At 42.8% G+C, this 13954-nt stretch overlaps 1 protein-coding gene across 1 annotated transcript; it reads right to left on the bottom strand.

Moving 5' to 3' along the window:
* Window positions 1–903: 903 nt before the first annotated feature.
* Window positions 904–12278, bottom strand: LOC136611130 (actin, alpha cardiac muscle 2). Its single transcript, XM_066590413.1, has 7 exons — window positions 12150–12278; window positions 6641–6781; window positions 5788–6112; window positions 5326–5487; window positions 3066–3257; window positions 2786–2967; window positions 904–1285 (listed from the first exon to the last, which is right to left on the bottom strand). Exons 2-7 carry the CDS (start codon window positions 6767–6769, stop codon window positions 1142–1144), a joined length of 1134 nt encoding a protein of 377 aa, XP_066446510.1. The 5' UTR covers window positions 6770–6781; window positions 12150–12278; the 3' UTR covers window positions 904–1141.
* Between the last annotated feature and the right edge of the window lie 1676 nt (window positions 12279–13954).

The raw sequence follows: 13954 nt of genomic DNA, 5'->3' as shown, positions 1-13954 counted from the left end.
TTATTAGGACATGCTAAGTGTAACAGAGAAGCCGCCACCCCACGCTGAGTGCCACTTCCAAATGTGAGTGTGTACCGGTAGACAGCTGGAGAGAATGAGTGAAGAGAGTAGTCGGGAACAGAATCCCACAGATAACTTGGAACTGTGGCTTCATCTGCCATCCTGAAAATCCTCCCTGTTAGGCCACTATCCTGTGTTTGCACTGGTGTTAAATTGGCGGATGTAACGTTTATGGACTGTTTTGCCTTATTTTCTTCAAGTAAACGAGCTCTACCGATGGTTCCCAGTTTTGCTCAGAAAGTTGTGAGTTTTCAACACCCTCAAGATTCCCCACAGGGGATGGAACGCTGGCAACACGTGTGACAATGAACTACAAGGTAACTGCTAGTTACCCTTTTTCTGTGACCTTACCCAGCAGTAATGTGGACAGGGGAGGAGATGGTAGAGCCACTCGTGACAAGGTCTTTATCTACCTTGTCATCTCCTCGGCTGTGGGCCTGCTCCTTGGACGCTGCACAACGATATGCCATCCCATCTACTTAGTTGGCCCATTATTTGTTTTTCAGTAGGAAACACAGTTTTCACTGGTACTGTATAGAGACTGTATATAACTGGATATACATGTATGTCAGTGCTTAGCCTGTATTAAAATGTAATATTTTTATTCCCAATGCCAGTTTTACACAGGCTTCACCGGAACATTTTTGAGCCCATAACACAGATTGAGTGTCCTGGCCAGACCATGGGTCTAATGACCCAGACTCCGGGCATTATAAATGCCTATGAGGCTCTGAGTTTGGGTCAGGCCAGGACACCTATCCATATTATGTGTGCATCAATGTACCTGTAATATGCTCATGTGAAACTGGCCGTAACATGTTAGCCAAAAAACACCACCACATGTGGGACGTGACTCATTTATTGTTCCTTGACATTTCTCTTTGCTTCCATCAGTTCAATGTTTTTCAAGTTACAAAACATCTTAAAATAAATTACAATTTATGTACACTTTACATATTTTTGAGTCACAAGAAGTATCGGGGAAGAATGACAGATATTGCCATTTGTAAAGTAATATGGCTGCTGGATGATTTAGCGCAGCCTGAGACAGAAAATGATACCAAGAATCAAATGAGCGAGTTTAGAAGCATTTGCGGTGAACGATGGATGGGCCGGCTTCATCATATTCTTGTTTTGTGATCCACATCTGCTGAAAGGTGGACAGAGACGCCAAGATGGAGCCACCAATCCAAACAGAGTACTTACGCTCAGGTGGGGCAATGATCTGTAAAAGTTCAGCAGACATTAGGACTTTTGCATTTAGGAGATACAAATTATTTATTGCATGACTATATGAAGACTAGCTATGTTATAAATGATAAGGGCAATAGTATACAGTAAACTATGCCATGGGGAATAGGAAATAGCTTCCACGGACGTCTGAAAAGAGGATTTGCAATAGTAAGAGATATGTAAAAGGTTGTAATGATCTGAGAGAAGAAGTGATAAACTACATATAAGATTAAAAGATGTAGGTATATATTGTATACAGCAGGGCCCCAAGCCTTTATGTTGTCTGAGGCAAAGTGTGAAATAGTTCCTCTCCTCACAAAAAAACACTCACGCACCAATACACAAGATATGCAACACCTATTTGAACCACTGAGACTATTCTGAGGTGGCAGAGTACTAGTGCCCCCAGTAGTGGCTCCAATAGTTATAGTGACCCCTTTAGTGCTCCCAGTAGTAATTGTGACCCCAAATTTCTATAGTGGTCCCAATAGTAATTGTGACCCCATTAGTGGCCCCAGCAGTAATAATTTGCCCCATAGGGGCCCCAGTAATAATAGTGACTCCAGGAGTAATAGAGTCATTCTTATTGGCAGCAACCCAGCAGGCAAATCACTTATGCAACCTGCAGCTCCGGTCAGCTAGTGACCACCGCTACTATGTGCAGGTATGCAGACACTGGGGTGAGATGTAAAGGATGACAGCCTGGATAGCCTCTTGCGAACTTGAGCTTGTCGGGCTGCTGCAGGCCTGCTTGTAGCTGGCAATTAATTTTTAATGGTTTGTTAAAAGTCATTGCCGGCAAGTTGGCAACCTGATGCCCTTCGAGACCCTGCAGACTGTGAGCTTTTAGCTCTTATGGATGTATTTTAACAGGCCTGACGAAGCCATTACGGGTTATATGTATGGGGTTCATACCCCCCTCTGGACACACAGAGGTGCCTTATGGATGCATTATTAGAGCAAAATAGAGGATATATGCTGGGAAGAGGTAGCATCACCCCTCACAGGGAATCTCTAACCATTGGTCTATACATGTTCCTATCAGGGAGTCCTGAATAGGTGTGAGTGCAGCATTCAGCTTGAATACTACTTTACAACGGTGATTGTCTATTTTTGTACATTTGAGTTCTGAGGATGAATAAAGAATTGCTATTTTGTACTTTTTATACATTTTGGACTATTTCGGATAATTGTTATTTGTTGGTAAGCACCCTGAAGTGTTATGCAGTGAACCTTCCTGAAAGCTTTTTTAAATGTTTTTCAAAAAATTTTTGGGAGCGAGTGAGTTCTGTGTCGAATATATTTACATGAGACACAAATAATAAATACAGATTGTCCTTTTTGCTGATTCTGCACATCTCAGACTCTTTGGTTTTGTATTTGGTGTTATATGGTGTGCAGCCGGGTTTATTCCGAATGGTTATCAAGTGGTGCCAGCCTATATTTTTGGGTTCTCTGTTACACATATAACATGTATGTACGGTGACATTACCTTGATTTTCATAGTGCTGGGAGCCAAAGCAGTGATCTCTTTCTGCATACGGTCAGCAATACCAGGGTACATAGTGGTACCACCAGACATGACATTGTTGGCATACAAGTCCTTCCTGATGTCAATATCGCACTTCATGATGCTGTTGTATGTCGTCTCATGAATACCAGCAGACTCCATACCTAGAATATTCATTATATACAAGTTAGCCTTAATAGAGTCTATTCCGTGTTTGCTGTGCGAAAACAATACCATACAAATAACAATACAGAATACATACCAATAAAGGATGGCTGGAAGAGAGTCTCTGGGCAACGGAAGCGTTCATTGCCAATGGTGATGACCTGCCCATCAGGCAATTCATAGCTCTTCTCCAAAGATGAGGAGGAGGCAGCGGTGGCCATTTCATTTTCAAAGTCCAGAGCTACATAGCACAACTTTTCCTTGATGTCACGGACAATTTCACGTTCAGCTGTTGTGGGCAATATTGGATTTAGTAAAACGCATATAGATAAATATTATGCATATACAAACCCTGTGGTGTATTAACCCCTTAGTGACCAAGCCTGTTTGCACCTTGCCATTTTCAAATGCAATATGTCAAATATGTGCAAAACATGTACAAATGTTTGACAAGATATATATTTCCATCTGTTTACTTTATTCTGGAAGCACATTTGAAAAACTTTAGTTTTTTTTTACCATTTAGGAGATATACACATCTAACATTACTTATTAAAATTTTGAGAAACTTTTAGTTTTCCTACACCAAGCCAAGATTCCAAAGGCTCATAGGTGTCAATTTTTTAGGCAGATTTTTTCTCTATAGTGAACATAAAAATGAGGATTTGTATCAACAAATGGATACTCCTGTCTGTCCTGTGTTCAGAAAAATATCCGTCGTGGCCCCAATCTGCTTACTGGACACATGGCCAGGCCTGTAATGGAGGGAATACCCTTTAGCTTTCAGGGCGCAACTGAATAAATTCCAGGCTCCGTTACTCACTTGTAAAGCCATCAACTTGCCAAAATGATAGAACGCCCCCCACAAATGACCACAATTTTAAATCTAAACCCCTTAGCCCATTTATCTAGGTGTGTACTGAGCTTTTTGACCTCACGGTTTTAATATTTTTTCATCAAATATTACACTTTCATGACAGTTTTCTTTGTTTCAAGCAGGGAAAACTGGGAAGACGCACTCCAAACTTTTTGGCACTAGTTCTTCTCTGTCCAGCAATAACACTTTTTTGGGGATATTTCTTGACTTCAGTGGCAGGGATGGGGTGTAAAGAGTGGCACTCTGTGAACCTTTGCACCTCCTTAGACTCCTAAGCTTGATGAGGTATGCTTGTGTCAAACAGAAGGTGCTCAACAAGCTGCTCCTTTGAACTGCAGGAAAGTAACTGAGACTTTTTGTAAATTCCGTAGGCACTATAGGTAGCGATCTGAATAGAATTAATGGAAGTTTTAAAGGGGTTTTACCACAATTGCAAGTTATGCCCTATCCACAGGATAGAGGATAACTCGCTGATGGGGGAAGGGGGTCTCACAGCTGAGACCCCTGCCGATCTCGAGAACGGGGTTCTGTGTCCCCATCCTCCTCACTGCTGTGTTATTGCCCCCGACAATGAGGAGGAGACTGCATGGAGCGCTAATCGCACTAGCGCTAAATTCACTGGGACTGCAGAGATACCTGAGCAGGTGCCACTTGACTATTTCCTTTAGCCCCATTGAAATGAACGGAGCGCTGACTCGACATTTACAGTGACGTCACTGCGGAGGGACAAGTGAACTGAGGGTCCCCTGTTTTTGAGATTGGTGAGGATCTCAGCTGTGAGACTTCCGCTGATTAGGAAGTTATCCTGTCAATTGGGGATAACCTGCAATTGTGGTACACCCCCCTTAAAGTCATACAGGATTTGCTCAATGAAAAAAATTAAACTAATTCTATCAGCAGCTTTTTACTAATACTAGTATAAAGTGTAACACATAAACTGTATTATTGTAATAGTGACTCCTTTACAGCAAAAAATGTTTTATATTTATTTATTGTGAAATATGGGAGTGGTTATAGAGGAATGATATATTTCCCCGATCTTTCTGTCTTATGTGAAGTAACAGGGAGAGTGTCATCTGCTAGCTGAATAGGTCAGTCAGTAGGTGGATACCAGGAGCAGCGAAGCATTCAGTTGTTGCTCTATCTCTGGGGGACACAGAAAGCTGGTCTGTGTGAGCTGTTGTTGTGGACCAGAAGTACAATTGCTAAACCTGTTTGTTTTGTAGCCGGTAGACTGGGTTCTACTATGTATTAGTTAGCATCGAGCAGGCAAGGTTTTTCTTGTATGTTATGCTTTGCTTTTATTGCAACTGCGCTAAGAAAGGGTCAGCTAGAAAATGTATCTCTGGCTGTTGAAAGAGATGTGTCCTTTGACCCAAGCAAAAAGGTGATCCCAAGCTTATCACCTCACTATATATGTATATCTATATGTATCTATATACATGTACAGAGAGGGGAGAATTGCCCAAGTTTTGCTTACCAGTAGTGACAAAAGAGTAGCCACGCTCTGTAAGGATCTTCATAAGGTAGTCAGTCAGGTCACGACCAGCCAAGTCAAGACGCATAATTGCATGTGGCAAGGCATAACCTTCATAAATTGGCACATTGTGTGTTACACCATCACCAGAGTCCAGCACAATACCTGCAAGCAAATATCATTCATATAAGACAGCGTAAAACTCCATTATTTAGGCTAAGATGTAAATTATGATGCAGGGCATTAAAACAAGCATGGCTGAGAAATGTGATGAATGAATGGCATGGAGTATAACCCAAGTCTTCTCCACCCCTCACAACACACATTCTCTGATACATTCTAAAGTGTTGGAAAAATATCTTTATATTAAAATATATTTATGAAGATAAATTTAGCCAAACTCCATATATATAAAGTACAATAAATACTTTTTATTTTTCAGTCAGTGTGTGTGCGAACTCTTACCGGTGGTACGGCCAGAGGCATACAGGGAAAGCACTGCCTGGATTGCAACGTACATAGCTGGGACATTGAAGGTCTCAAACATGATTTGGGTCATCTTTTCACGGTTGGCTTTGGGGTTCAATGGAGCCTCAGTGAGCAAGGTGGGATGCTCCTCTGGGGCTACACGCAACTCATTGTAGAAGGTGTGATGCCAGATCTTCTCCATGTCATCCCAGTTAGTGATGATACCATGTTCAATGGGATACTTCAAAGTCAGGATACCTCTTTTGCTCTGGGCCTCATCACCTACATAGGAATCTTTTTGCCCCATACCAACCATGACACCCTGAAAAATGTAAAAAAAATAGGTGGGAAATAGCGCAGTATGTGCCGGACATTACTGCCAACAATTACTAGACAGTCGGAATTAAAACCATTTATGTTCTTTCCGGAAGTGAATTGTGGTAATTGCGTTGCTCTCATTATTATAATCGAGATCATCATTATGTGACTCATTATGTAATACATGAAATATATTATACTTGTTATGATTACATAATTATATTGTAATCTAACAATGTAAGGGGGTCTCACATCGGCGTTGGAACCTCCGGCTGAAAGTACTGGATGCAGTACTTCTTCTTCTGTCTAAAAGCCAGGCAGCTGAGCGGAAAACCGAACAGACCCGGTATAGTCAATGGAGTCTGTTCGGCACTATTTGGCTCCGTCCTGAGATGGAGGCGTTTGGCCTGGGGGGTTTACACTTTCCTGCTCCCCGAAAGAAGTAGGAAGGTGGAACCCGGGCGCAGGTGTGAAACCACCCTAAGAAAGTAGCATGCCCAAATATGTTACTGTGAATCATGCCTATGTATACCTGGTGGCGGGGACGACCAACAATAGATGGAAATACCGCTCTTGGGGCATCGTCTCCAGCAAATCCAGCTTTCACAAGCCCGGAGCCATTGTCGCACACGAGTGCGGTGGTCTCTTCATCGTCACACATGATGGTAGCTTTCTGAAGGAATACACATAAAACAGGCTTTTATTATCAAAGGTTGGACTTCATTTCCTCTTTTCATTATATGCTAAAATATCTGCACTATAATAGATTGTATGATACTCAGTGGCAATAAATAAACTAATTAATGTATACATTAATTTACGAAAATAAATAACTATCATTGCCAGCATACATACCGTGTTTCCCCCTAAAATAAGACAGTGTCTTATATTAATTTTTGTTCAAAAAGGTTTAACTTTTTTACATGTATAGCTGCCTGGACACTATTTAAATTGACTTTTTTAATTAACTGTTAGCAGGGCTTAATTTTGGAGTAGGGCTTATATTTCAAGCATCCTCAAAAAGCCTGAAAAATCATTTTGCATCCTCAAAAATTCTGGAAAATCATGCTATGTCTTATTTTCAGGGTATGTCTTATTTTCAGGGAAACAGGGTATTTCCAACTATCAACTATAGTGTTTACTACCACTAGTAAAATCCAACATGAGACCCATCCGGTCCTTTAAGTTGTGCCTCACCATGCAAAGCATGTCATCAGTTATCCTATTGAAATATGTTTTAGGGCGCCTTCAGAATGACGAGAAAATCTAGCCCTTTTATCGCGCTGCGAGAGTGAGTGAAAACGCATAATTATGGAACCAATGAATTTCAATGGTTTCCATTCTCATTTGCAATGTTTTCACTCCTGCGATGCTGCGAGAAAAAAAATTGCAGCATCTCCTTACGTTCTGCGATATTGCCCATTGAAAACAATGGGGGAGGATTGCCCCTTCATCCAGGGGTTTCACCTTGTTGTCAATGGGGGCGGCAGCAGCAGCGCTGGTGCCATTGAAAACATAGTGAGAACATTGCGATCTCCTGCCGCTGCCGTGACAGCTGCAGCAGGGGATTCCTTCATCCCTGCGGGGGGATCCCTTCATCCCTGAACACTGTGACATCATGAACTTCTCCCATTGCTTTCAATAGGGCCCGTGCTGCTGCTGCACCATTAAAAGCAATGGGATAAAGGGAACCCCTGCAGGGATGCAAGGCTGTTTTTCTTTTACATGGGGTTTTTAGAAGGTTTGCGAGAGTGATATCAGGCCATGAATCACCACCCAATATCGCTCTCTCCAGTGTGCAGGAGCCCTTACAGCAATTCTCATTCTTAAAAGAATTATCCGTTTTTGGTTTGTTTTTTTTATGTTACTTTTTATTTCTCCAGAAACAGGGCTATTCATGCCAATGCGCCGGGCCCGTGCCTGGTACTACAGCTCTAGTGCAGGCTGGGCCGGGTCAGGCACTGAGCAGATGTTTGGGGTGTCTCTTTGAGTTCCACTGCCACCGCTTTCCTCGGAGCGGCAGATTGACTTGTTCTGCCAGCCGCTCTCATCTCGGAGGAATGTGTTGGCAGCAGAACCCAGGACACTGAGAGGACCTGAGGCCAGAAGAGCTTACAGACCGCGGCTGGGACATTCTGCTTCCAGACACATGCTGCTCTAGACGTCACTACATCGCACATCCTGCGTCGGGCCAGGAGAGGAGTCTACACCAGTCATGGGCAGGTATGTTGTTATTTATTTTGGGGGGGGGGGGGGGGGGGGGGGTTGGTGCATTGTACAGCTACAAAAATAAAGAACTCAAACACCTCTAAGTAGGCACTTGGGGGCATAATTACTACTATTAAGGTGGCATTTGGGCCCCTTTACTCCTAAAGGGACACTTCGGACACTATTACTAATCAGGGGGCACAGTTACTATTAAAGGGGCACATGGTCGCACTGTTACTATTAAGAAGGCACATGGTGGCATTAATATTTTGAGGGCACTATAACTATTGTGGGGTGCTGTTAAGAGAGTACTGAACTTGCAGGCACTACAATTAAGGGGGCACATAGGGGGCATTATTACTTTCTACGAGGCACAACAGTAGGCATATTATGAAAGGAGCCAAAAAGCTTAGTTCTATGTTTATGTACTGAGCTTGGTTGTGGTGCTGTATGTATGTTATCCTGCTTAGTTGTGGCAATATATTTATATAACCATCTTGGTTCTAGTTCCATATGTATGTATTGAGTCTGGTAGTGGTGCTGTATTTATGTTATGTGTTTCGTTCTGGTGCTGTATTTATATACTGAGCTTGGTTCTGGTGCTGTATTTATATTCTGAGCTTGGTTCTGGTGCTGTATTTATATTCTGAGCTTGGTTCTGGTGAACTTTTGAGGTTGGTTCTGAGATAGTTATAAGTATGTGCCTGGTGTTGTATTTATATCATGAAGTTGGTTCTGGTTCTGTATTTGATATGAGCTTAGCTCTCATAGTGTATCCATGTAGTGAGCTTGGTTTTGATGCTGCATTTATGTTCTGAGTTTGCTTTTGGTGGGTATATTAACTCTAGTGCTATATGCACATGCAATACATAAAGAGGTTACAGGTGCAGCCGCTAACTATAATTCTCTTAGTAATTTGTGCTGCCATTGGCCGCAGCACGCGAGTATGGTTGGGCTGCATGCGACCTTTGACAGAATGCACTTTGACCTTTAGGGTGGAGCACTGTGTGCTTGCCCCCCAGGCTAAAAGTTTGACAGCCAGCCCCTGCTGCAGTTCAATCCCATTAACTTGAAATGTGCATGAAATGTAGTACCAGAAAGAGAACATCCTTCATAAACTCGTGTTTAGATGTGAACCCCATTATTCTTGATGAAGGTCCCCATATTATAGCGGTTATTGTTCTATTTTATATAGGCTCAATGTGTAATTTAGCAATAAACACTTTTTTTGGAATTTTTTTGTAACTTAATTCAAAGTCCTATAACTTTTTTGTTTCCCTGTGGACAGAACTCTGCGATGGTTTGTTTTTTGCAGGACGAGTTGTAGTTTCTATTGCTATCATTTTGGGATACATGTGACTTTTTTGATCGCTCCTATTGCATTTTTTTGGGAGGCAAAATGAAGAAAATAAGCATTTTGCCTCCGTTTTTTGTTTTTACTTTTTTGCTGTGTAGGATAAATAATGCGTTCAATTTATTGTACTGGTCGTTAGGAAAGGGTTTTTTTAGTAATTTTTTTACATGTTCTTTTTTAACACTCTTTTAAAAAAAAAAAAAAAAAATTATATCCCTGTATGGGACTTGAACCGTAGCAGCTATGATAAGACATTGTTGGACTTCTGTACTGCAATGCTTTATTGCTTGTAATCGTGATTATAAGCAATGGAAAGCCGGGACTCCAGTAGCTGGCATCCTGTTGCCATGGCAAATTATCGGCCCTCTGCAATTAAACAACAGAGGGCCAATGATGTCACAGAGGGAGTGCCCTTACTCCATTAACCCCTTACATGTCGCAATCAATATTGATTGCAGAATGTAAGAGGTTAACAGCAAGGATCGGTGTTCTCCCCTATCCCTGTTGACAGCCACAGTAGGTTCACACTTGGGTTTAGCTGCTAATCCTGCGCTATCCCAACGACGTAAGTTTATACCCTGAGGAGGGAAGTGCTTCCCGGCCAGGGCTTACATTTATACCCTGGGGTGGGAAAGGGTTAAATAAATTTATAATCTCCATATTATGCTCTAAGGGCTTATTCACATGAATGTATTTGCCCTGCATATTGTGCGTGCAAAATTTGCGCGCAGAATACACAGAGAATAGAGCCCACTGATTTCAATGGCTTCAGTCACGAACTTTTTATCACTCATTTCACTTACGCAAAAAAAAGCAGCGTGTTCTATTTTTGTGCGTATTATGCATAAAAAATATCACATATTAATCGAATTAAACCTAATTGCCCACAAATACAGAGGGCATGTGCAAGCCAAACAATACAGTAAAACACGCACACGTGCGCAAAAATACAACGCACATTGCGCAAATATGCAGCATAGATGCATGCTTAAATACACCTACACCTGTGTGAAGGCAGCCTAAAGCTAGATCTTGTAAACGGTTGCATGCCTGATCATTAGAGATGAGCGAACGTGTTCTTAACGAACACTTACGCACCCGAACACCGGCTTTTCCGAGGACTTCCGTGTTCGCGCGTAAGTATTCGGGGGGCGCCGGGGGGCGGGGAGAGGCGCGGCGGCGCGGGCGGCAGCAGCGGGGAACAGGGGGGAGCCCTCTCTCTCTCCCTCTCCCCCCCACTCCCCGCCGCAACCCCCCGCGCTGCCACGGCGACCCCCGAACTTTTTTCGCCCGAACACGGAATTGCTCGCGAAGTTCGGTGTCCGGGCGAAAAGGGGCGGAGCCGAACACGTTCGCTCATCTCTACTGATCATACATGATGCAAGCAATAGACATAAATAAGAGGAGCCTCCCCGTCCGAAAACTGTTCATCCAGATCGGAAATGGAAGTAAAATCAGGTTTATATTTGTCAGTTCTTAAGACGAACTTGCTTGAAAGTACACAAACCTATCTTACGTTATACCCTGTTTCCCTGAAAATAAGACATACCCTGAAAATAAAACATAGCATGATTTTACAGAATTTTTGAGGATGCAAAATGATTTTTCAAGCTTTTTGAGGATGCTTGAAATATAAGCCCTACTCCAAAATTAAGCCCTGCTAACAGTTAGTTTAAAAAATCAATTTAAATAGTGTCCAGGCAGCTATACATGTAAAAAAGTTAAATCTTTTTGAACAAAAATTAATATAAGACACTGTCCTATTTTCGGGGAAACACGGTATTAATATTATATTTTGGACATTTATAACAAAAATTGTCTAAAAATAAAAAATATAGACAATTGGTGTGATCAGCGATATGATGAGAAGTTGAACGTTAGTTTTTCATTGTTTTACAATTTTTTTAAAAATAAATACTTTGATAAGAAAAAAAAAGCTGGTGGGATTGATCCAGCATTTAATTGGGTTACGCCAAATCTGTCAGTGCTGATCTATTCAATTCCTTCAGTTTACATTTCCTAGACAGTTAAAGACAACTTGTCTACCCGAAGTCTAATTGGAATGTCATCTGTTGCAGCTGTAAATGATACGCCGGAGCAGATGTGACTAAAGTCACTGGATAAGAATAAATCAGCCGCACTTCCTTCTAGTTCTGCAGACCGAGGTATGCCATAACTTTTTTAACTATACATTACTAAACAAGGACTTTCAATCAGGTTTCCAAGTTCCTGTACATTTAGCAGTTCCCCTTTAAGTGACATTTCTTCTAAATATTCACCTTCCTATACTGTAATAATGGCTTTGTATGTCAGATTGGCTCTAGAACCCAGAACTCATCAGTTCTCATTATCCAATTCCCTCATATGTCTGTTTTATTGCCCAGTTAGTCACCATTGACTTTTCCCGCCCCGGGCAGCAGGTACAGGAAGTTTAGGCCCCTCCCCCTCCCCCAGTGGATCAGCCACACAGTCTACGCACCTTGGGCTCCGGACTATCTCAGGCAGTGCAGGTGATGCTATGGCTACCTCTCCAGCTAGCTCAGGCTGCTGTCCCCTCTAAAGCATATTTATATATAACCCATGCACTCTTCTCTGCCCACTCTACCACTCGGTGATCTCTCCCCATATTAGGCTTCTGGGCAACGACCTTGCCCCCCTTGGGCTTCCAGACTGGCTGCAGGGTGCCCATACATGGCCAGACTGGCTGGGCACTAGGTTAAAGGAGGCTGGAGCCGTAAAAGGATTCACTTGTGAACTGTAGAGTGCCCATTCCTGCTGCCAGCTCGACGGCAGTGGAGAGCAGAGAAGAGACGGACACATGGCATGCAAGGCATGAGCTGATAATCTCCCTTCAGCAGGGCATCAAGGAGCGGGGCTGAGACAAAGATTTAGGGGGGACAACTGTGTAGGTGACAAGTAAACTGTAGGCTAGTATGGATTACAGGCAGCAGTGAGGCGGGAAAACCGAGGGGAAGGAATTATATGACTATACGTCCACTTGTGACAACAAGATGAGTTCAGGCATCTGTTCCTGCGACAAACAGAGAAAACAGAAGTCTGCAGGATAAAGCAGAAATCACTAAGATTTGCAGTCTTTGCATTGCAAAAATAGTTTAGGTTGGGGTTAAAGACTCTCTTATTGATCTGAACATATTGCACACATTACATCAGGTCCGTAGATTTTTATTTTGCTTCTTGCCTGTGACGTGTAAGATGATGTTATCTGAACACCCTGTAACGAGCGTAACTAAAGTCTCATTGGCTCGGGTGCAAGATTTATATCAGATGCCATGTCTAAAGGCGACATTTATAACTCGACAGTTTGGATCCAGCAGTTCAGCTCTAGCAACTTCAATATAACGCAGTTACCATATAATAGATACCAGTTCTACAGTCACACAGTTACAAGGGGCATCTTCTCTGATTTGTCTCATCCGCTTTCTCTTTTCTTCTCCATCCAGCCCAGTTTGTCATGAAGATTTCTTAAGGTTTTAACTTGACTGCACTCACTCTCTATCCTGCTGCTATCCCAATGCTCCTCAAACAGTAAAAGTGCCCAAGTAATAGTACTTGCATACAGTAATAATTCTGGTTTGTGTCCTACATGGTGATGAGAGACAAAGACCCCGAAACAGCTGTCTGTGTATGGATTCTGGCTTGGCTTCCCATTTCCAGTCCTTGTTACAAGGCTTCTGTAAAGAGTCTAACATTGACTTGCAAGAATGCAGCCTTTCAGTAGGTGGCGCTGCAGAGGTATTGTTCCATCTCCCTTATTAGCTTTATAATCTGGCACAACCCTTTTAAGGGAAGAAACCACAGTGGCCGCTACATTGTCACCTACACAACAACACTTGCATGAGCACAGGTCAGCAGCTTTTCTGGAGCTAGAAGTCACTCACTGTGTGAAAAACCTCCAGTTAAAGCACTCCCTAAGGCTGCCTTCCAAGGGCTTTGCGGTATCCCCCGGTTGATCTCCGCCACGGGAGCCGCCACCTGGGAGCAGGAGCCAGCAGACGGAAATATACTGATATACAAAATACTGAGCGCTCACTGCCAAGCAGGTATTTGTGCCGCCGCTGCCAGTCAGGTGATGCAGAAGAGGGCTGCCTGTCACTGGGTTAAAGATGGCAGTGCTCAGTAGTGGTTGCCGGCTGATGGTGTACGATGCGTTCCTGTGACTAGTAATGAGCACTCAATATTCCAAGATGACAGAAGCAGCGCTGCAGGCTGAAATCAGCTGCAGATTTGCAGCTGAATCTGAGTTAAAAGCTAGTGTGGATTTGC

The sequence above is a fragment of the Eleutherodactylus coqui genome, chromosome 2 (assembly GCF_035609145.1).
Source record: "Eleutherodactylus coqui strain aEleCoq1 chromosome 2, aEleCoq1.hap1, whole genome shotgun sequence".
In the NCBI taxonomy this organism is placed as follows: Eukaryota; Metazoa; Chordata; class Amphibia; order Anura; family Eleutherodactylidae; genus Eleutherodactylus; species Eleutherodactylus coqui.
Note: the sequence above shows the minus strand (reverse complement) of the source record. Positions and strands in the feature narration are given on the sequence as shown.